Raw genomic sequence first — 22,045 nt, 5'->3', positions numbered from 1 at the left:
GGCAGTCAAAGTGAAGACTTGTTTACTTGTATTAGGACAGAATACAAGTGGGTTTTTTTTCCCTACAGTTCAGAGTAGTCCAGGGGAATCCTAGATACTCTGAAAGGCAGCCAGGGGCAGCTGATCATAGAATCGCACTGTTACATGTTATAAGATAGTGTGAGGAAAGTAGCTCACATTAAGAAAAAGTTACTCCTTCTAAAGAAACCATTTGCTTGATAAGTCTGTGCTTCAGAAACAAACTACGCGTTGTACCTCTCAGTAATGAGTTGTTTGCTTCAAGTATTCCAATAAACCCATTCTCTAGTTTACCGTTAATCTGCCTCAGCCTTGTTTTATCATATAACGTTAGATCCAGTCAGCCTCCACATCTCCACAGTATAGTCACAAGAAAGGGAGCCAAAAGGAAGGACCGGTGTATAGGGACATTTTACCTCAAGTACAACAACAAGACAATTCCTCAAAATGTGATTTGGGGTCGTGGCAGCAAACCTACCATTATACACACACCGTTCTTTGTCATCACCTGTAAAACCCTTGTTCATCCCCATTACAGTGGTGGCAGCAGTGGGATTGAAAAGAAAGGTTCTCCCCGTCACGTGCATAAAAGACCCTATCTGCTATTACTGATTACATGGCCTTTTTGGTTGTGGATCCCTCTGTTCTAAGGAGTGTTCCCTTAAAAAACATTTAGGGAGTTGATCGAAAAGAATCAAGTGGGCCTACTTACCACAGGCATCTAATGGTCAAGTGCCTTTGCTATATATAACCACATTGGCAAGGAGTCCCCGGTGGTGCAATGGGTTAAACCAGGGGTCCTCAAACTTTTTAAACAAAGGGCCAGGTCACAGTTCCTCAAACTGTTGAAGGGTCGGATTATAATTTGAAAAAAATATATGAATGAATTCCTATGCACACTGCACATATCTTATTTGTAGTGCAAAAACCACTTAAAAACAATACAATAATTCAACCAAATATACACTTATTAGTATTTCAATGGGAAGTGTGGGCCTGCTTGTGGCTGATGAGATAGGATTGTTGTTGTTGTTGTTGTTGTGTGCTTTCAAGTCGTTTCAGACTTAGGTTGACCCTGAGCGAGGGCCGGGTAAATGACCTTGGAGGGCCATATCCGGCCCCCGGGCCTTAGTTTGAGGACCCCTGGGTTAAATCCTTGTGTCGGCAGGACTGAAGACCAGCAGGTCAGAGATTCAAATCCAGGGAGAGCACGGATGTGCTCCCTCTATCAGCTCCAGCTCTCAATGCAGGGACATGAGAGAACCCCATCCCAAAAGAGTGGTAAAACATCAAAACATCCAGGCAGTGTCCCCTGGGCAACGTCCTTACAGACAGCCAATTCTCTCACACCAGAAGTGACTTGCAGCTTCTCAAGTCACTCCTGACATGAAAACAACACCCATTGGCTACTCTGACTATGTTAAATGTGCTTTGGTATGTTACTCTAACACCATATATTCAGCGTGGATGTAACCAGTCCACGCTCTGGTTACATCCCGTATAGACTACTGCAATGCTCTCTACGTGGGGTTGCCTCTGAAGACTGCTCGGAAGCTTCAATTGGTCCAACGAGCGGCAGCCAGGATGCTAACAGGAGCGGCACTCAGGGAGCATACAACTCCTCTGTTGCGCCAGCTCCACTGGCTGCCAATTTGCTACCGGGCACAATTCAAAGTGCTGGCTTTAGCCTTTAAAGCCCTAAACGGTTCTGGCCCGACCTATCTGTCCGAACACATCTCCTCCTATGAACCAGTTAGGACATTAAAATCGTCTGGGGAGGCCCTACTCTCGGTCCCACCAGCTTCACAAGCACGCCTGGCAGGGACAAGAGGCAGGGCCTTCTCAGTAGTGGCCCCCCAGCTGTGGAACGCCCTTCCTACAGACATTAGATCGGCCCCCTCCTTATTGGCATTCAGGAAGAGAGTGAAGACCAGGCTCTTTGAACAGGCTTTCAACTAAGCAGTACAACTGATTGATTATTGGAATATGGATTAATGGACAACGAGATTGGATGCTGATTCTATTGATGAGACGTGATGGATTGTTGTTTTCCTGTATTGTTGTATTGATGTTCTGATGTCAATTAATGGATATTACTGTTTTAAATGATTAATGATTTTGTACTGTATTGTTGATACTGGTTGTTAACCGCTCTGAGTCACCTGATGACTGAGAAGAGTGGTATACAAGTGAAGTAAATAAATAAATAAATAAATAATATATTATTAGCTATAACTATATTCACTTCACATGCTTCTAAGTACACATATGTAATAGAAAATTGGACCCTATGAGAAAACTGTTTGTTAGAAAATTAATTGCTTGGTAGAGAATGGATTCAACCTGAGGCCAAATCGTGGTGTCAGGAGGCAACTGAGTCCTTCTGTCTTCCAACTTCTGCGCAATAATGGGATCTTTTCCCATCTTTTCCTATGCAGCCGCAGCCCCGTCCTCCCTTGCCTGCGATTTGTATGTGAATCCTCCGTTTTCACACTGTGCCGGGAGCCCTCTTCTGGAGAAATAGGAAAAAGTTGGTGATTTGGAGGGGTTTTTATCCTTCATTCTGTATTAAAAGGAAGGGAAAGCGAAGCATAGATCAACCTTGTGATCCTTTCCCTTTGCAATTAAAGCTCAAGTTACCATTTCAGATGGAATTAAACATCTTCATTAGGAACATGTTGGTGTGATAATTGTGCCCATTATTTCTTGCCAACTTTATCAAATGGACAGGGTTGCTTCAGCCGCCCTTCGTTTCTTCCTAGTTACAACCAGAAAAAAAATACCACATAGCTTTAAAAACAAGGACCAGTTTAAGCATGCGGATAACAATTTTATGGAGCAGGAGTCTCATTTGTGTGCCTGCATTTGGCAATCCACATATTTGATGCACACTTTGTTCCTTGTGTTTAAAAAAGGAGGGGCGTACAAAGCACATTTTTCTACTTTGCCACCTGAAAAAAAAGGGGGGGAGGACCCAACAATGTGAACTCTTTCCATTGGACACTTCCCAGTTCCTCATCCTTTGAGGAGAAGCAGGCTTTTCCACATTCTACTTTGGTTTTTCCACATTGTTTTCACAACCAACAAAGTATTGCTCTTATTCTTTGACTTATGACAGCTGTGAGAATGGAAGAGTACCAAGTCACCCCATCATCTACGACTACGAAAGCTGACTGGCACAACCTGGGGATCACAACCAGATACAGTGAAGACATCTGCCCTTGCGCTGTGCTACTCTGCTGCTGAGTACGCATACCCAGTGTGGAACACATCTCACCACACTAAAACAGTGGATGTGGCTCTTAATGAGACATGCCGCATTATCACAGGGTGTCTGTGCCCTACACAACTGGAGAAATTACACTGCTTAGCCGGTATTGCACCACCTGACATCCACCGGGAAGTTGCAGCCAATAGTGAAAGGACCAAGGCAGAGACATCTCCAGCTCATCCCTTGTTTGGGTATTAGCCAGCACGTCAACGGCTTAAATCAAGAAATAGTTTTCTTAGATCTACAGAGACACTCGCTGGAACACCTCAGCAAGCGAGAGTTCAAAAGTGGCAGGATCAAACCCAGAACCTCAACCAATGGCTGATACCAGATGAGAGACTCCCCCCTGGGCACACAAAAGACTGGGCGACTTGGAAGGCGCTGAATAGACTGCACTCTGGCACCACGAGATGCAGAGCCAACCTTCAGAAATGGGGCTACAAAGTTGAATCCACGACATGCGAGTGTGGAGAAGAGCAAACCACTGACCACTTGCTGCAATGCAACCTGAGCCCAGCCACATGCACAAGGGAGGACCTTCTTGCGGCAACACCAGAGGCACTCCAAGTGGCCAGATACTGGTCAAAGGACATTTAATCAGCTACCAAGTCTGCAAAAATTGTGGGTTTTTAAAATCTGTTTTATTGGTTTTGTTCTGTTAGAAATGTAATACAATGTTCTGGTTGCGGATGACACGATAAGTAAATAAATCTACGACTCTGCTCCGGTCTTGCAAATTCAAGGCCATGACTTTTTTGGTCGAGTGGCTACACCTGAAATGAGATCTTCCTCTTGTCCTACTTTCTTCTGCCTTACAGAACAATGTCATCTTTTCTAGGGATTCACAACTTCTACGGAGTCACTTATCATGACCAAATATGGCAGCCTTAGTTTAGCTATCTTGGCTTCTAGGGAGAGAGTCTGTCTTAAAAGCAGCTGGAAAGGTAGGACAAGAGAGGACTGATCCGGACTATCCCTGCTAAATCAGGACAGTGGACCAGTCTGCAGTGAAGGTCAGTGAAGCTCAGGTGTGCAATAAGTGATGCCTGCATATCCTTATGTGCAAAGCACAGCATGCCATTAATCCATTTCAGTAGGAGTGGAGACAACACTCGGTATTTTCCTCAGTCAGAATCTAAAGGGCCCTTCCACACAGCCCTAAACATCTCATGTGTTTTGGATTAACCTGAAACTGAGGATTTACTCTGAATTTTAAAAAGAGCCTCAATAGATCCTAACTTTACTGCAAGGTTCAGATCTATTGAGGTGTGGGGCCTGTGGGGATTGATGCTCGGGACCACCATCCCAGTTCTTTGGGTACTAAGAGCCTTCCCTTCCCAGCCCCCCCCCCCCATTTTCCCTGTAAACTGCTACATCCTCAAGCCCAGCAGAAAAAGCTTCTGGTGCATCAAATGAGGACATGTAGCCACCAGCACTGTGCAAAATCCCAGGATTTGGGCCCTATGTGTGGCCTCAATCCCAAGAGGACCTGGGATTTTGGCCTGTCTGGAAGGGTCCTAAATAATAATAATAATAATAATAATAATAATAATAATAATAATAATCCAGAATATAGATCTCGTTTGCGGTGACATACTGTGCTTTTGTGTCAATAATAATAATAATAATAATAATAATAATAATAATAGGTTTTTGTGGGGGGTTTTGGGCTATGTGGCCATGTTCTAGAGGCATTTTTCCTGATGTTTCACCTGTATCTATGGCAAGCATCCTCAGAGGTAGTGAGGACCTCACTACCTCTGAGGATGCTTGCCATAGATGCAGGCGAAACGTCAGGAAAAAATGCCTCAGAACATGGCCATATAGCCCGAAAAAACCCACAAGAACCTAGTGATTCCAGCCATGAAAGCCTTCGACAATACAATAATAATAATAATACGGTCATGGAAAATGAACATGCAAAAATTCTGTGGAACTTTCAAATCCAGACTGACAAAGTTTTGGAACACAATACACCAGACATCACGACTGTAGAAAAGAAAAAAGTCTGGATTATTGATGTCGCCATTCCAGGTGACAGTCGCATTGAGGAAAAACAACAGGAAAAACTCAGCTGCTATCAAGACCTCAAAATCGAACTGCAAAGGCTCTGGCATAAACCAGTACAGTTGGTCCCAGTGGTCATTAGTGCACTGGGTGCAAAAAGATCTCAGCCGGCATTTGGAAACAATAAACATCGACAAAATCACGATCTGTCAACTGCAAAAGGCCACCTTACTTGGATCTGCGCGCATCATTCGAAAATACATCACACAGTCCTAGACGCTTGGGAAGTGTTCGACTTGTGATTTTGTGATATGAAATCCAGCACATAGATCTCGTTTGCTGTGACATACTGTGCTTTTGTGTCAATAATAATAATAATAATAATAATAATAATAATAATGGTATACCGCCCTATTTCCCCCAAGGGACTCAGGGCGGTTTCCAACATGTAAGGCAAACTCTCAACTGCCAGACAAAAACAATACAGACAAGTGATGTTTAGCATTAGAAAGGACCCATTCAGACCTTTGTTGGCCCCAGACAAGTTGCTGCCTGTGGAAGAATATTACAAATGGCATACACACGCATCACACCAAAGGAGACTGTACTCTCAAGCAAGCGCACAACGGACTACAATGAACTGTTTCACAGCTATTTAAAGTGTTTGTTTTATGCTTCTTTCTCATTTCAAATCAGAAGAGAGAACAACCATAAACTACACTACAATGTAGGCTGTCTCCTCTTCCTTCAGAACTGAAGATATGAGCTTCCAAACTTAGAGAACTGAGACCAGAGATATTAACATTCCTTGTCGTTTTTGTTTCTTCAAGTCATTTCTGACTTATGGTAAATGCCAGGTAAATCTATAATTATGTTTTCTTGGCAAGATTTCTTCCGGGGGGGGGGGGGGCTTCCTCTGAGGCGGAGAGATTGTGGCTTGGCCAGTGGGTTTCCAAGGCCAAGCAGTGATGCAAACCCAATCCAGATGTTGTCCATACCTCCAAATCTCCAGGATCATTCTGGAGCTTCTTGGAAGCCCCAGAGTAAACCCCTTGTCCTCTTGATCCACGTTGATACATGCATGCAAATCCTGTCATGCATTGTGTGTCCCTGCCACAGGAGCTGATCAATGTCTGCTTTATTTTGGGCTATTTAGATATGGTCTGAGTCATTTAAACATTTTTCTGACTTTGAGTTCAAGAAGTCCCTCCCCATCATTCACAGGATCCAGAAGCATTGGCTGTTCCCTCAAACCTGAATTATGTCCTTCCCTGGAAGAAACAGACTGGCAACAGATTTGTATGGCTTATAAATCAGGAGATCATGCTTGGTGTTTGCCATTTTCACTCACTAGATATTGAGGCATGAGTTGTGGGGGCTGATGAGGAACAGGAAGAAATACTGCTGCCACGATGTGTTACAACAAGCGGAGTCTTTGCCAGATGGCTGGCCGCGTGCAGGTAAATTCTCCTGTTCTCCGTTATTGGCTCTCCCTGCTACACAGAAGTTATGGAAAGCCTACATAAAACAATCCATCTGAGTAGCCTCTTTGAGCAGCGGCCCTTTCTTCATCATCTCCCCAGCTGTTGCACATTCTCATCAAAGACCCTCTCTCTCTCAATATTTCTGCCACAAAAGGAGATTTATTTTAAGTGTGATAATACAATCAGGCAGGCACTCTTTGCTGAAAGACAAAGAAGGTGGTCCTGCTCCATCTAGCAAGTCAAAGTTGGGGAAACTTAGCCCACCATCCCTTTGGAACTACAACTCCAACAATCCCTTACCATCCACCATGTTGGCTGGGGCTTATGAGAGCTGGAATTCAATGATGCCCAGAAGGCCAATGGTTTCCCACTATATCCCTTTATCAGGTATGTTGGCAAGGAAGAGCTCTGGTAGAGTTATTCTGTTCTTCATCCAGTTCACATTGTTTTGACATTGAGCTCTGATCCCAAAACTCTAGAATGAGTTAAACATGTTGGATTTTCCACCATGCAGCAGTGTAATGGTAAAATCTGAAGCACACACATTCATCACAACCGCTTCCTCAAACCACACCCAGAGGAAGAATCCAAAAATTGAGGTTGCTCTGTTGATCCAACCAGTTTCGGCAGCTTTCATCTCCAAATAGTTCTTTTGTAGACCCGATGGATCTTCATTGCTAATTCAAGACAAAGTCACTTCCAAACACTTCACAACAAAAGAAGATCTCACAAATATAATGTGACTGGGATTTCCCCTCTTTCCCCGCTATAGTGAGAATGTCATAGAGGGAAGAAGAAGGCACAGCAGAGGAGACAAACAGCACCAACTCCCTGCCAACCAAGTGAGCCAACCAAGTGAGCCTAGCACATTGATCCTGGGATTTTGAAAGATCACTTAACATAAGACAAGAAATGAGTGAGATCCTGCTGAATCTCGCCTGCCCACAAACCAGCCTGGTGATATTGATACATGGTGAGTTACTGAGATGTTTGACCCAACGCTTCTCAAGAAGATGAAGAGATGAGCAAGATAAATCAAGATCTTATACCCTCCTTCAGGCAAGGAGGCCACAAGAAAAAAAGATGAAAAACCTACAAAGCTCTATTCTTAATGTATTCTTTTCTTCCAAATATCCTGGGAAGTTTGGCCCTAAAACCAAACTCCAGAAACTTTTAAAAGTCGGTTTTTCAAATCACAGCATGATCCAAACCAAGAGCAGGCGAGGCGAGAAGAAGAGAGAGAAGCAAGTTGGCCACAAAGCAGATCACTCCAGCAAATTAGCCAAGGCAGGTGGGATGTTCCATTTCCCCATTTCGGAGACACTAATACCAATGCAACAAATTGCACATTAACCCCGAAGTCTGAAGGACATGAATGCATTGGCTATCTAAACTACTAACCAGTTGCTCCTTCTTTCCTATCTCCCTCCCTCCCTTTCCCATCTCTCATATTCTTGCAGTTCCAGCCTTCTACACATCAGCTGAATATTTTTCATGCCTGTATCCCCTCCATATTCAACTACCATGGAGATGAGCCCTAGTTTTCATTTATTTATGGCCACCAAGCTTTCTCAGCACATTGGCTAACAAGCCCAAATCCGAAGCATGAACAACCACCATTAGCCAAATCCTCTAAAGCTCTTCAAGACACCCTACTTTGGTTTCCACATCTTGCATCCCTTCAACATCCATGTATGTGGGCATGAGACAATTCATCAACCAAAGAGTTTGAAGACAAGGCCTTGAGAGTGAAACCTTCAGAAGGGGTAACATTTTTGGTGGAGCCACTTCTACCAGCTCACCACGTTCTCTGAAAACCTGAGTCACGTCAAGACAGGGTGGATCCTGACTTTCATTCTACTTGAAGTGACTGCCAGGCCAAAACAAGACAATTTGTCCTAGCCATGCCATTAAAACTGCTCTCCTGAGTGGAAAAGAACTCTGTTTTATTATTGCAAGCTGTGCAAGACCCATCCCACACTGTTTCAGGGCTACGCATGGGGAAGGAATTCTTCTTTGGCAGGCACAAGGTTTTCAAGCACCAGGAAAGACAAGTCTTGCCCATGTGCCATAAATGGAAAGGGCTGTCAAGAGCAGGACAGAGGGAAAACCCTATGCATGTGAAGTGTCTCAGGCTCTGTCCACAGCACCTTCCCTTAAGCTGACCAGGTAGCAAATGACATGAAACAAAATAAAACAGTCTACTCAAAGGCTGAGCTGAGCTGGTACATGATAGGTCTTTATGCCTGGCTCCCGTGCCTTTGGATGGGCATGTAAAGGTGGACCTAACAACCATGCAACTCTATGAAAGGCTGCCTTGTCTGGAGAGTTGGTTTCTGGCAGGACCTCAAGCCAAGTGCCCATGCCAAAAGGAAATGAACTTTTATGCCCATGGTGTACCATCCTGAAAATCTAAACAAGGCCGTTAAGTGAACGGGAGCTCAAACGAGAGGTGGGGGGAGGAAATGCAAGTACACATTATGCCCAAAGGACAACAACAAAGGAGCCTTTAAATCTCACTCTGCCACCTTCTAAAATAAAATCAGCATCACATTCCCAGAGGGAGAGACAAGAGTGAGTGCAGAAGTTGGAGACCTGTGAGAGCCTCCTCGGCTCCTGACTGACAGCGACAGCAGGGATCCACTTGCATACAAACACACATGCACATACATACACTCACTCCAGCCCTTGGCTTTTTAAAGCCTGGGTGCCTTTTCCTCCCCCTTGCCTTTCTGGAAAAGGGAAATCTATTAGCAGTGGCAAAGAGGAGGAGGAGGAAGAGGGATCTCACAAACAAGTCACTGTATTTAATGCTCCGTTTCATGAATCCGCCACGGGTTGACGGGGCAAAGGAATGGGAGGTAGACCCTTTCATGCTCCTTGGGTCTCTAGGATGCAAAACCATCTCCCTCAATAACCTGCTTGTAAGGCATCTCAGCATAAGCAAATCAAAGTTGAAGCATTTGGAAGGTGACAGCGGAAGAAGGGGGAGAAAGCCGTCGCTGCTGATCGCAAGGCACACTTGAGAGATTTCCACTCTCCTCCGGTGTCAAGAAAATGCAATTTGCATGCACACCCATACATGCAGGCAGGCGAGCGGACGGGTGGGCAAAGGGAGCTAATTCCTTATTGCTAGAAAGAAAGCACATATCGGTTTCTGATCATGAGAGGGAATCTCCTCCACCTTAAATAATGCCCGGTGTTTTTCCAGCTCGCATACAGTCTCAGGGAAATATATATATCTGTGTATGCATTTATCTATCTCAATCTCAGCTTCTCTCTGTGTTCTCTTCTGTGCATTTGGCAATTTGTAAGTGCCTGCTTTCCCTGAGACTGTATACACTCACAGACAGACAGACAAATAGACAGACACACACACACACTTCAGGACCAGATGAATGAGTCCAAATTCCTTACCTGGGACAGGAGAAAAGCCAAGGTAAGTTGCGCGTTGTGCAGCATTTTGCTCGCCTAAAAGATACCAGAGGCTTTTTCATTCATGCACTCAGCTGCACTGAGCATATTTTCACTGTGGAACAGCCTTTGAGGAGAGGGAGGGAGGGAGAGAGAGAGAGAGAACGAGACTGCCTTGAGAGCCAGCCAACTTCCCAAATAGAGCAGCAGCAGCATCACCGCCAAAGCATTGGATAAAGGCTGATGACCAGAACCAATAGCTTTACAAGGATGATTTCTTCACAAATCATCCCCAGGTTTTTCCCCCCTTTGCACCGCACATCTTGGGCACGCACCCTGCTGCACCAGGCACGTTTTGGGATTGGCTTAAGGAGGCAGGTGGGCAGTATTCCCTCCACCAAGAGGAACCCATTTGCGCAGGGGGGAATCAAGCGCCCAAAGACAGACCCGCTTTCTTTATTATGATGGGGACCAAGGGGGCTCGATTTCCAGTCATTCAGAACCACAGCCAGCTTGGCCTTCAGTGGCTTCCTCACCTTCAGACGACCAGTGGGTCGGGCTTCTTCCAGGGCCACCAGAAGTTTCAATTATGTTCCAGCCTTCCCCCCACTTCACAAATTGCAAGGAGGACAGATCAATTCCACTTGATGAAAAAATCCATCACAGGGTAGTAGATTTTATTAAGTGCTTAGGTTACAGGGGGACTTTGGGTTCCAAATTCACTGAGCGCAAATCTAGAGGTAGAGGCAATCTAACTCTGTGGACTTTGGCTACAGAAACTTTTCACAGTCAGATGCAAAGGCATACAGTGATTGTGACATTGAGTAACAGTATTAACAATGTTGGACCAAACTCAGCCCCCCCCCCCCCCCCCCAAATTCTCATAGTGGTTCGCGAAAATGCCTTAATGGTGCATTATTTAAACTGTTATGTTTATTCATATCATGATCTGATCACCATACTCAATATATCCCATATGCATATGCATATTGGAGTAATGATACAAAAGGTTTGCTAGGGTAGACCCTCTTTCACTCAGACTCACCCCCCCCCCCCGAACCCTCCCCCCCCGAATCGAAATCCTGGCTACGGGCCTGACCACCGTGGACTCTGTGTGGTGAGAAAGGCAGGTAAATAAAATAAAATATAATGCAGTTGGCTTTCTGTATCCATTGATTATGTCTCCATAGACAGGTATGTAGCCGGGGGGGGGGGATTGGGGGGCTTCACCCCCCCCCCCCGAAATTCTCATGGTGGTTCGCGAAAACGGCCTTACTGGTGCATTATTTAAACTGTTATGTTTATTCATATCATGATCTGATCATCCTACTCAATATATCCCATATGCATGGGGGTATTGGGGTAACAATACAAAAAGTTTGCTAGGGTGGACCCTCTTTCACTCGGACTCAGCCCCTCCCCCTGAAACAAACCCAGCCCCCCCCCCCCCCCGAATCGGAATCCTGGCTATGGGCCTGTTCATAGATTAAACCACCCGCAAGCTAGAATTATTTTTTAAATCAAAAATGCAAACCTTTTGATTATGCAATTGTATGTTATAGGACTTGAGCATCAATGGTACCCATAGGTAATCCTGGAACCAAACCACAGTAAATACAAAGGGTCTTCTATAGGTAGATTGGTAGATAGATTGATAGATAGCTCCACCCACAAATGGTATGGATTAGTAGAAATTCATAATACAAATGAATTAAATATTCTTACAAATCCTGTTTTCCAGGACTAGTACCTCTCTCAATATCTCCCAATAGGATAGCCAGTGTCTGCTTCAGGAGGTGATACCTTGAGGAAGATCACTTGCAAAAGGAGACTAGCTGATATAATAGGGTTTTTTCATGTACTGGAGCAAGCAGGGTCTCTTTCACACTACATAGTTAATACACTTCAATACCACTTGAATTTTCATGAGCTCCATTCTATGGAATCCAAGGATTTGCCCCTTCAATCTTAACGTTCAGGAAACAGGTGAAAACCTGGCTTTGGGGATTGGCATTCAACGAATGAGCCATGATCCTGTGATATGGATGGATGACGACGAATAATGACTTTGATGACGACTGACCACTGTAATCATATGATTGTGTTGTTGTTGTTGTTCATTTGTTCAGTCGTCTCCGACTCTTCGTGACCTCATGGACCAGCCCACGCCAGCGCTCCCTGTCGGCCGTCACCACCCCCAACTCCTTCAAGGTCATTCCAGTCACTTCAAGGATGCCATCCATCCATCTTGCCCTTGGTCGGCCCCTCTTCCTTTTGCCTTCCACTTTCCCCAGCATAATTGTCTTCTCTAGGCTTTCCTGTCTCCTCATGATGTGGCCAAAGTACTTCAACTTTGTCTCTAGTATCCTTCCCTCCAGTGAGCAGTCGGGCTTTATTTCCTGGAGGATGGACTGGTTGGATCTTCTCGCAGTCCAAGGCACTCTCAGAACTTTCCTCCAGCACCATAGTTCAAAAGCATCTATCTTCCTTCGCTCAGCCTTCCCTAAGGTCCAGCTCTCACATCCGTAGGTTACTACAGGGAATACCATGGCTTTGACTAGGCGGATCTTTGTTGCCAGTCTGATGTCTCTACTCTTTACTATTTTATCGAGACTGGACATTGCTCTCCTCCCAAGAAGTAAGCGTCTTCTGATTTCCTGGCTACAGTCTGCATCTGCAGTAATCTTTGCGCCTAGAAATACAAAGTCTGTCACGGCCTCCACATTTTCTCCCTCTATTTTCCAGTTGTCAATCATTCTTGTTGCCATAATCTTGGTTTTTTTGATGTTTAGCTGCAACCCGGCTTTTGCGCTTTCTTCTTTCACCTTTATTAGAAGGCTCCTCAGCTCCTCCTCACTTGACGACGAATAATGACTTTGATGACGACTGACCACTGTAATCATATGATTGTATTTTTGCCATTTTAATTGTTTCAATGGTTTAATGTTTTAGTGTGATTTAGAAATATGATGTTTTAATGATGGTCTGTAATATTGATGTTGGAAACCGGCCCGAGTCCCTCGAATGGAGGTGAGAAGACTGGTATACAAAACTACCAAATAAATAAATAAATAAATAAATTTGCAGCTTGATAGGATATTATTATTACTATTAATATTATTTATACTTTCTCTCTCCTGAAGGGTTCTTAGTGGTCTCTAGCAGAAGGTTCTGGCAACTCTTCAAAGTACAAATCCCAGGATTCCATGGGATAGATCCATGGCACTTAAAATGAAATCAAAGCCTTAAAAGTCTGAGGCAGAGATAGAAATACTTTTCAGAAATAAAAGCAAATTTGCCATCTGGAAATCCTAGAAAGATGAACCTTGCATAGGTGAAAATCATTATAGCTCTGGCCAGGCATGTAGCCGGGGGGGGGGGGGGGCTTGGGGGGCTTCAGCCCCCTCCCCCAAAATTCTCATGGTGGTCCACGAGAAGGCCTTACTGGTACATTACTTAAACATTATTCATATCATGATCTGATCACCATACTCAATATATCCCATATGAATGGGGGTTTTGGGGTAACGATACAAAAGGTTTGCTAGGGTAGACCCTCTTTTACTCAGACTCAGCCCCCCCCCCCCCCCCGAATCAAACTCAGCTCCCCCTGAAACAAAAGCCTGGCTACGGATCTGGCTCTGGCTTTATTCTGTGGGGAAAGAACATTTGGGTTTTTCTGCACAAAAAATATTTCTGTGCAAGGAACGCATTTTCTGCACATACAATCGTGTTTTCTCTGTGGGTGGATGCATTCTCTCTCTCTCTCTCTCTCTCTCTCTTTTGGTGCCAAATAAGTCTTGAACTGCAATTGTCTTCAAACACTGCAGTTTTGAAAGACTTTCTCACAGTGATAAGAAAAATGGTAGAATGATTCATTCTGGTCGGCGAGAATGACTTTTATGAAGATTTAGATCCCTGCTGTGTAGTTGAAAGAGACTCAGGGAGGCCGTTGACTTTCCTCAGAAGAAAGAGCTACAAGGAATTTCTGTTCAGGTATCTAGAACATACCCTAAAGGCATCACATCTTCGCTCATCTTGGGGGATCTTGGAAGATGGCCAATGGATATTAGGAACTGTGGGCTCCATTTCAGAAAAATGCACTTGGGCACCATAAGTTGACCTGAAAGCATATATATCGGAAGCTAGTTACAAGGAGTGGTCAATCCCGCTGTTCAAAGAGCTCCATTGGATGCAAGTAAGTTTCCGGTCCCAATTCAAGGTGCATGTTATCACCTACAAAGCCCTAAGCAGTTCAAGACCTGCCTATTTTCGCAATCGCATCTTCCCCTATGAACAAACACGAGCCCTAAGATCACCCAGGGAGGCTCTTCTCTCAGTCCCACCTCCGTCTCAAGCACGGTTGGTGGGGACGAGGGAGAGTAATCCAATCACCTCCAGATTGGATTACTGCAATGCGCTCTACGTGGGGCTGCCCTTGAAGACGGCTCGGAAGCTCCAACTGGTCCAACGATCAGCAGCCAGGATGCTAACTGGGGGCCCTTACAGAGAGAGGTCAACCCTCCTGTTCAAGGAACTCCATTAGCTGCCGTTTATATTCCGAGCCCAATTTAAGGTGCAGGTGCTTACCTACAAAGCCCTGAACGGTTTGGGACCAGTCTACCTGCGTGACCGCATTTCCATCTACGAACCCACACATTCACTTCGGTCATCTGGAGAGGCCCTGCTCGTGATCCCACCGGCGTCGCAAGCGCGCTTGGTGGGGACGCGGGACAGGGCCTTTTCCGTGGTGGCCCCCCAACTCTGGAACACCCTCCCCAAAGACCTTAGACAGGCCCCTACATTGGCTGTCTTCAGAAAGAACTTGAAGACCTGGCTTTTCCGATGCGCCTTCCCAGATTAGGAAATCTCCACTACCAAGTCCCATAAGCACTTTATCAGAACCAATGATTGCTGCACATCGCACATCGCACTTGCCCTAGAAACCCTTTATACACCTCCTGTCACATCAGCACTTTTAATCCTTGTACCCACCTTCTGGCCCGGCCCAGTTTTATTGTGTTTTAGTGTATTGTGCCTGTTGTTTACTTTGCTTTATTCTGTTTTTAATTGTTGATTTGCTTAGATTGTATTGTTATGTTGTGTTGTTGATGCCTCGGCCTGTGTAAGCTGCATCGAATCCTTCGGGAGATGCTAGCGGGTTACAAATAAAGTTTAATAATAATAATAATAATAATAATAATAAAGAGGGCCTTCTCGGTGGTGGCCCCCCGGCTCTGGAACTCTCTACCTAGGGAGATCAGACTGGCACTTACTCTGGCCATTTTCCGCAAGGACTTAAAAACTTGGATGTTCCACTGTGCCTTTGACTAGGCAGTTCACCAGAGAATTGGTCTGAACTTGCCAAAGCTTCTGCCCTTTAGTTTGGACCTCTTTCCTATAATCTTTAATACTACTTTAATAGCTAAGGGCATTACTCTCCCAGCCCGGCCTTATTGAATTTTGCACCTTCCCTTGGCTCTATTTAGGAACCACTGCACTTATTCTGAGCCCTCCAAACTCAGCATTTATTATTGTTCAGCCATTATATTGTTTTTATGATGTTTGCTTTGTGATTATGATGTTTTTACCTCATGTGTTGTTGTTGATTTTATTTTGTTGTGCTTGTTTTAATCTATATTTCTCGGGCTTGTCCCTTTGTAAGCCGCCCCAAGTCCCTTCAGGGAGATGGAGGTGAGGTATAAAAATAAAGCTATTATTATTATTATTATTATTATTATTATTAATATACATATTTAGAACAATGAAAGACTTCTTGGTTTTGAACTTGCTTTCTGTGAATGCTTACATCCCTCAATCAACAGCAGTCTTTATTTATTTATTTAAAACATTTATATTCTGCCCTTCTCACCCCAAAGGGGACTCAGGGCAGAGCACAGCATATATACAGCAAACATTCAATGCCAGGACACCGAGTCACATACAATACATAAACATTCAAAAACATTTATCAAAATATTAAAATACACCATTTAAAACTGTCCTAGCCATCCACATCAAATCCAATTGGCGCTCCAACACAGCGCAGGGGAGCTCAATTGTCCAACACCGCACAGGGGAACTCAATTGCCATTCTTAAATATCTTAGGACAAGAGGAGGCCACTTCACACCGGCAGTGCTCAAGCTGTTTGAAGCCAAGTCATTAGCCCAACTCTTGTATGGTGCTCAGCTGGGCCCCTTCCCCAGTTTTGCCCCATTAGAGCTGGTTCAGTCAAAGTTTCTGAGATCGGCCTTGCAGGTCCCTAAATGCGTTTCTAATGCCACCCTGCGACTAGAGACGGGCTTTATGAGGGTGGAGGCCAGGGTGTGGGTGGCCATACTCAACCTCTGGCTCAGACTATCTCGTGTTCCCTTTGGTCTTGCCCCACTAACCATGGAGGATGACTTCTGTCATGAATCTAACCTTTTGCCAGGAGGCCGAAGCCTGGAAAGTCAGTAGCTGACATGTTGAGAGATAGACTGGAGAGCTAAGAGGCAAGAGGGAGGAGTCAGCCGACTCCTGATTGGCTAGAGCAGTCAGGGGAGGAGTTAGGTTTTAGAGGGGGGAAAAGGCTGTGTCTTTTTGACAAGCTGGAGAGAAGAGCTTTAAACATCGTAGAGTGAAGAAGTATTTTAGGGAGAGGGAGCTGAGAAGAATTTAGACAGGGAGAGAGAACTTTTGTAGTGAGCCTTGAGGATTAGAGCATAGGGAAAGCAAAGGTTCCTGTGTCACTGTACTTAGAAGGGTCAGTGAAGGAAAGCCTATTTTGCTCTGTGAGGCAGCCAGTGGGCTGTTCTCAGGGACACACTGTGTCAGTATAGTGAACAGTGTGAAGCAAGGAACTCACTGGGAACAAAAGTTAAAGTCTTTAAGGAAAGACTGCTTGTCTAACCAGCTAAGCCTCAGTAACCACATTACGCTTTTGTACCACTCTTTTTAAGAGTTGATTTGTTCACCAAGTTTAAATAAACCTGTTTCTAATTTTCAACTTTAAACTGGTGTCTGCCTCGGTCTATTACAATCCTTAGATCTCAGCTAGCATAAAGACAATTTTATTTCAGTCCAGTCAGTAAGAGAAGCAGTCATTGAAGAAGACCAAAGGCTTGAATAAACTTTACCAATTTCACATTCACATGCATGTTTTCCTCAGACATATAACTGAGGTGGTGGTGGCGAATTTACCAAATACATCAGTCATTAACAACGTTAATACAGTTGGTCACTCAACAATACTACGGAGGAGGGAGTAGAGAGTCTTTCCCCCTTTGTCACAGTCATTTATCTTTGTTAAAGTAGTGTCCAGCTGAACGTTAACATCTTTACACTGCTGGGCAGTGAGGTGGGATTGTTTGTTCCCCTCTGCCCAAGGTGTCGTTGATTTCCTTTATAACTTCCAATCCACATGGAAGCAGGCGGTAGCATCAAAAATCTCCTCATTGGGATTTTCTTCAGGTCTACTACTCACTATGGATTACAATCAAGCCAAAGCACTTATTAAACAACGTATCACAGACACAGAGCGACAACTAGATCTGGCCTCGGTTCCAACCTTCCTTATCAATGAAGACAGCAGACATTCATTTAAAGAGGAAAGGCAGCCTTTTTGGCTTTGTTTCGCTTCCTTGCGTTGAACATAAAACTGACTTTGGGAGACTTCTGAGCATTACAAAATGCAAGCAATAAGTACTGGGTGAATTTTGATCCTTAAGTTTTTGGTGCGGGCCATGCCCACGTGTCGGATATTGCATTGTAAGTACAAATTTAACAAATTTGATACGACTTATGAGGACTAACAAAGAAATTGAACATCCCTACTTGTTATACATGAGAATATATAGTGTTCTTTCACTATTTCACAGTTCGCTTACTGCGGGCTCGCTTTCATGTTTGTTTTCCTCCCCCCTCCCCTCCCCTCCCCCCCCCCCCCCCGGGAGCTGTGGAGGGAAGGAGGAGGAAGAAGAGGAGGGGGGACAAGCACTGGGCCTTACCCTGGGGCTTGTCTCCAGGTTAATTGGCAGTGGCCTCCTCCTCCTTGCTGCCTACGCTGCTCCCTGCTCCTTCCTCAGAGGCCTCAGCCCAGCCTGGCAGCACCATCAACTGTGCCCAAGGGACCTCCCAGGCTGAGAGCAGCAGAGGCGGCGAGGAGGAGGAGGAGGAGGAGGCTGCCACCGAGTGGGCGGAGCATCCCTACCAACCCCAGAGATCCCTCTGTTCTGAGGACCAAGATCTATTGGAAATTCCCAGTGTCAAGACCTTGCGTCTAACAGCAACCAGACGCAGAGCCTTTACAGTAGTGGCACCATCACTCTGGAATACTCTGCCACCTGAAGTCCGTGCCTTGCGGGACTTATCAGCTTTCCGCAGGGCGTGTAAGATGTATCTGTTTCAACGGGCCTTTGATCTCTGATATTGCTGTTTTTAAATTGTTTTACATTGTTTTTAAATTGTGTTCGATTTTAGCCTGTTCTTGTAAGCCGCTCCGAACCCCAGGGGAGTGGCGGCATATAAGTTCGAAAAATAAATAAATAAATAAATACTTCTTGGATTTTCACTTATCATGGGTGGTCCTGAAAAGGAACACCCGTGATAAGCGAGGGAACACTGTACAATACACAAAAGTATGGATTATTTTCCTACTACCACTGCCACTAACATTGGAAGAAAGCCACACAGAAATTGATATAAGGAAGATGTATTGTCGAAGGCTTTCGTGGCTGGAATCACTAGGTTCTTGTGGGTTTTTTCGGGCTATAGGGCCATGTTCTAGAGGCATTTCTCCGGACGTTTTGCCTGCATCTGTGGCAAGCATTCTCAGAGGTGAGGTCCTCACCTCTGAGGATGCTTGCCACAGATGCAGGTGAAACGTCAGGAGAAATGCCTCTAGAACATGGCCCTATAGCCCAAAACAACCCACAAGAACCTAGTGATATAAGGAAGGTTTCTCACAACAATCCAGACCAAACAGAACAGCAGGGTGCAAAAAATAGGTCCAGAAGAATGCAGCATCATCTGTATTTGCAGAGTTAGGACAACTGCTGGACTTCTGCGGCATCTCTGTTACTTCAAAGCGGCTGAGGATGAGCAAAGCCTTGGCAAAGCAGGTGCCTCGGGCAGAATCCGTTGATCCCTTCCCGGGACTGGAAATTGCTACAACATATCACTCACAGGGCAAGGTACCTGGAAGAAACTTAATTTAATGGACACAACATTTTATCCTCAGAGGCTCTTCTGATTAATTATGCTTTCCTCAGCAATCAGTTTTCACAAATACCTAGAAATTATCAACTACATGTGGAGAAAAATTAAGTAATTTTCTAATGTCATAACATTCCTGAGGACTTGAAGGGGGGAATGATCTTTATCTAATAAAGAAATGGGCATCTGAAGTGGAAAAGAGAGGCCGTCATTACAACAACGAGGCACCGCATATGACTTGGGGAATTAAAAGAAGGACAACTCTTATTGCGGGGAATGGAAGAGGAAATGGCTATCAAAATGATCCAAAAGAAATACTTTCCCATTAAATTTATCACCAAAAGCAGAACTTGGGAGTTTTACTTTTGGGGAGCCTATAATCCTCAGGTTTAAACTGAAAAGCTAATCCTTTGAATCGGTTTCCAAATGGTAAGTAAAACATATTCAAAATCCTTTCCACCATAGAAACGTGAGTTTGGAGCTGTTGGGGTCAGTTTCTGGCTCCCGACATGCCCGTAGCCAGGATTTCGTTTCGGGGGGGGGGGGGGGGCTGATTTTTTTTCAGGGGGGGTTCTGGGGGCTGAGTTTCGGGGGGGGGGGCTGAGTCTGAGTGAAAGAGGGTCTAGCCTAGCAAACCTTTTGTATCAGTACCCCAATACCCCCATGCATATGGGATATATTGAGTATGGTGATCAGATCATGATATGAATAAACATAACAGTTTAAATAATGCACCAGTAAGGCCTTTTCGCGAACCACCATGAGAATTTCGGGGGGGGGGGGGGGGCTGAAGCCCCTCAAGCCCCCCCCCCTCCGGCTACATGCCTGGCTCCCGAAGTTTATAAACAGAGTATTGGAGTAGAAGAAGAGAAGACTGCATACATATCTATTTCATAGAGTCCCCTCTCAACCAATATTCTCAGATCTGCTATAACTAAAGTTGGAAGATGTATAAATCGCTTGGATTTAACATTATTATATCTCCAAGTATACTAGATGTCATTTCTGCAGCCCAAAGAGCAATAACATACTTTGAGGAATGATTTGTGTCCCCAAAGGACTCGTATCATCCAATTATGACCATTACCTATTAGATTACACCGTATGTTCTGTATCTCAAAAACTGGAGCCGATGCGGGAAATCTGGTGCCACTTTTGAAATCAGCAGACCAAATATACCCCAAAGCACAACCAACTTTTGAGGCACCAAAAAGTGTGTTGTCCAGTGTTATGGATACAATGTGAACAGAAGATGAAAAGTGTAGTAGGATTAACCTAAATCAAAGCTACCAATTGCAGAAGCAGAAAGCTTGTCCCATCCATTTCCATCCCTCTCGGCCTGACACTCAGAGTTGGTTTGTTAATCATTCCCTCCTCTAAAATATAGTCTATGTGCCGTCGCGCCTGGGAACTATTATTCTCAATAAAGGAGGGATGGACGTGGCATCTTTTCCCCAGGGGATTGCTTCTTGCCCTCCTATAGGAAACTGGAACTCCCAAAAACCCAAAACGCTGTAAATAGCTCAAGGTAAGTTTTATTTATCACAAAGTCATTTCTTCAAAGCAATGAGCTGGAAAACTTTAGAGGGGTGAAGGAAAACATATGTTACAGTCTCAATCTGTCCTGTGTCCAAGGGGTTTGAAGCTAAGAAGCCTCACCAAGTTTCCTCCTTCCTCAATGGCTGTGAATGCCGGAGCAAACCACAACCCCAGTTCAGATGGCCTATGTTTTGAAGATTCAGGATCTTCCTTTGGTGCCAAAAGAACCGGCTTGAAGGCGCCTGGGTCTCCTCAATAATTGTCCAGGACGATCTGGACATAAAGCATGAATCCCAGGGGTAAAAAACCTCAGAACTGATGCTAAGCGGTAACTTAAATCAGGGTCCTTTAGAATCAAATCTCTTACTCACGTCCATGTTGCAGGAACTCTGATGGCAGAATGAAGAAGAAAAAGGATGTTCTCCCCTCTTGCAGGAAGAGGTGGAGCCAAACAGTACTGATTGACAGCTACAAGCAACCAATCCATACAACTATACATAAGCAGTGTAAAAAGGGGCAGGATTAAGCATGATACAACAGTTTAAGTCTAACAACTAACAGTTCTATACATAGGTGGCGCCACTCGCGCCATCACAGTCTACAACATCTGATATTTGTCGGTGGTCTCCCTCCCATCCCAGTATGAGCAAGGCTTGATCCCGCTTAGCTTCCAAGATCAGAAGGGATCTGGTGCTTTTGGGATATTTAGGTGGCACCATATTATGCATATCACCTTTCCAGTAATAATAAGTCATGCTGAAGTCACTGGAGCTTGCTGTCACGCAAAGAGGAGTGCAGTCAATTGCTAGACTCAGCTGGCAAATAAATCTTATTTTGTTCTTCAGTTTGAAAGAAATGTTTTCCAAGGGGAGAAGCAACAACAAGGCGGGAACCTCAGAAATACTCCAATTTTCTTTGATGAGCCTCTTTGAATTGACAAAAGAGAGAAAAGGAGAAGTGAAATATAGATGTCATTGAAAGTAGGCTTCATTCAGATGTATAAGAGCCCCCGGTAGAGCAGTGGGTTAAACCCCTGTGCCGGCAGGACTGAAGACCAACAGGTCACAGGTTCGAATCCGGAGAGAGCTCCCTCTATCAGCTTCAGCTCTCCATGC

At 44.7% G+C, this 22,045-nt stretch overlaps 1 protein-coding gene across 1 annotated transcript in view; it reads right to left on the bottom strand.

Annotated features, from left to right (window-relative positions):
* The window catches only part of CDH13 (cadherin 13), a 996,654-nt gene extending 986,173 nt beyond the window's left edge, over positions 1-10,481 (bottom strand). Inside the window, exon 1 of the mRNA XM_060787892.2 lies at positions 10,198-10,481. Coding sequence (XP_060643875.2) covers positions 10,198-10,242 — 45 coding nt within the window. The 5' untranslated portion in view covers positions 10,243-10,481. The remainder of the gene's footprint in view (positions 1-10,197) is intronic.
* Positions 10,482-22,045: the final 11,564 nt, after the last annotated feature.

Source organism: Anolis sagrei, chromosome 8 (assembly GCF_037176765.1).
Source record: "Anolis sagrei isolate rAnoSag1 chromosome 8, rAnoSag1.mat, whole genome shotgun sequence".
Lineage (NCBI taxonomy): Eukaryota > Metazoa > Chordata > Lepidosauria > Squamata > Dactyloidae > Anolis > Anolis sagrei.
This window is presented reverse-complemented; position numbering and strand designations above follow the sequence as displayed.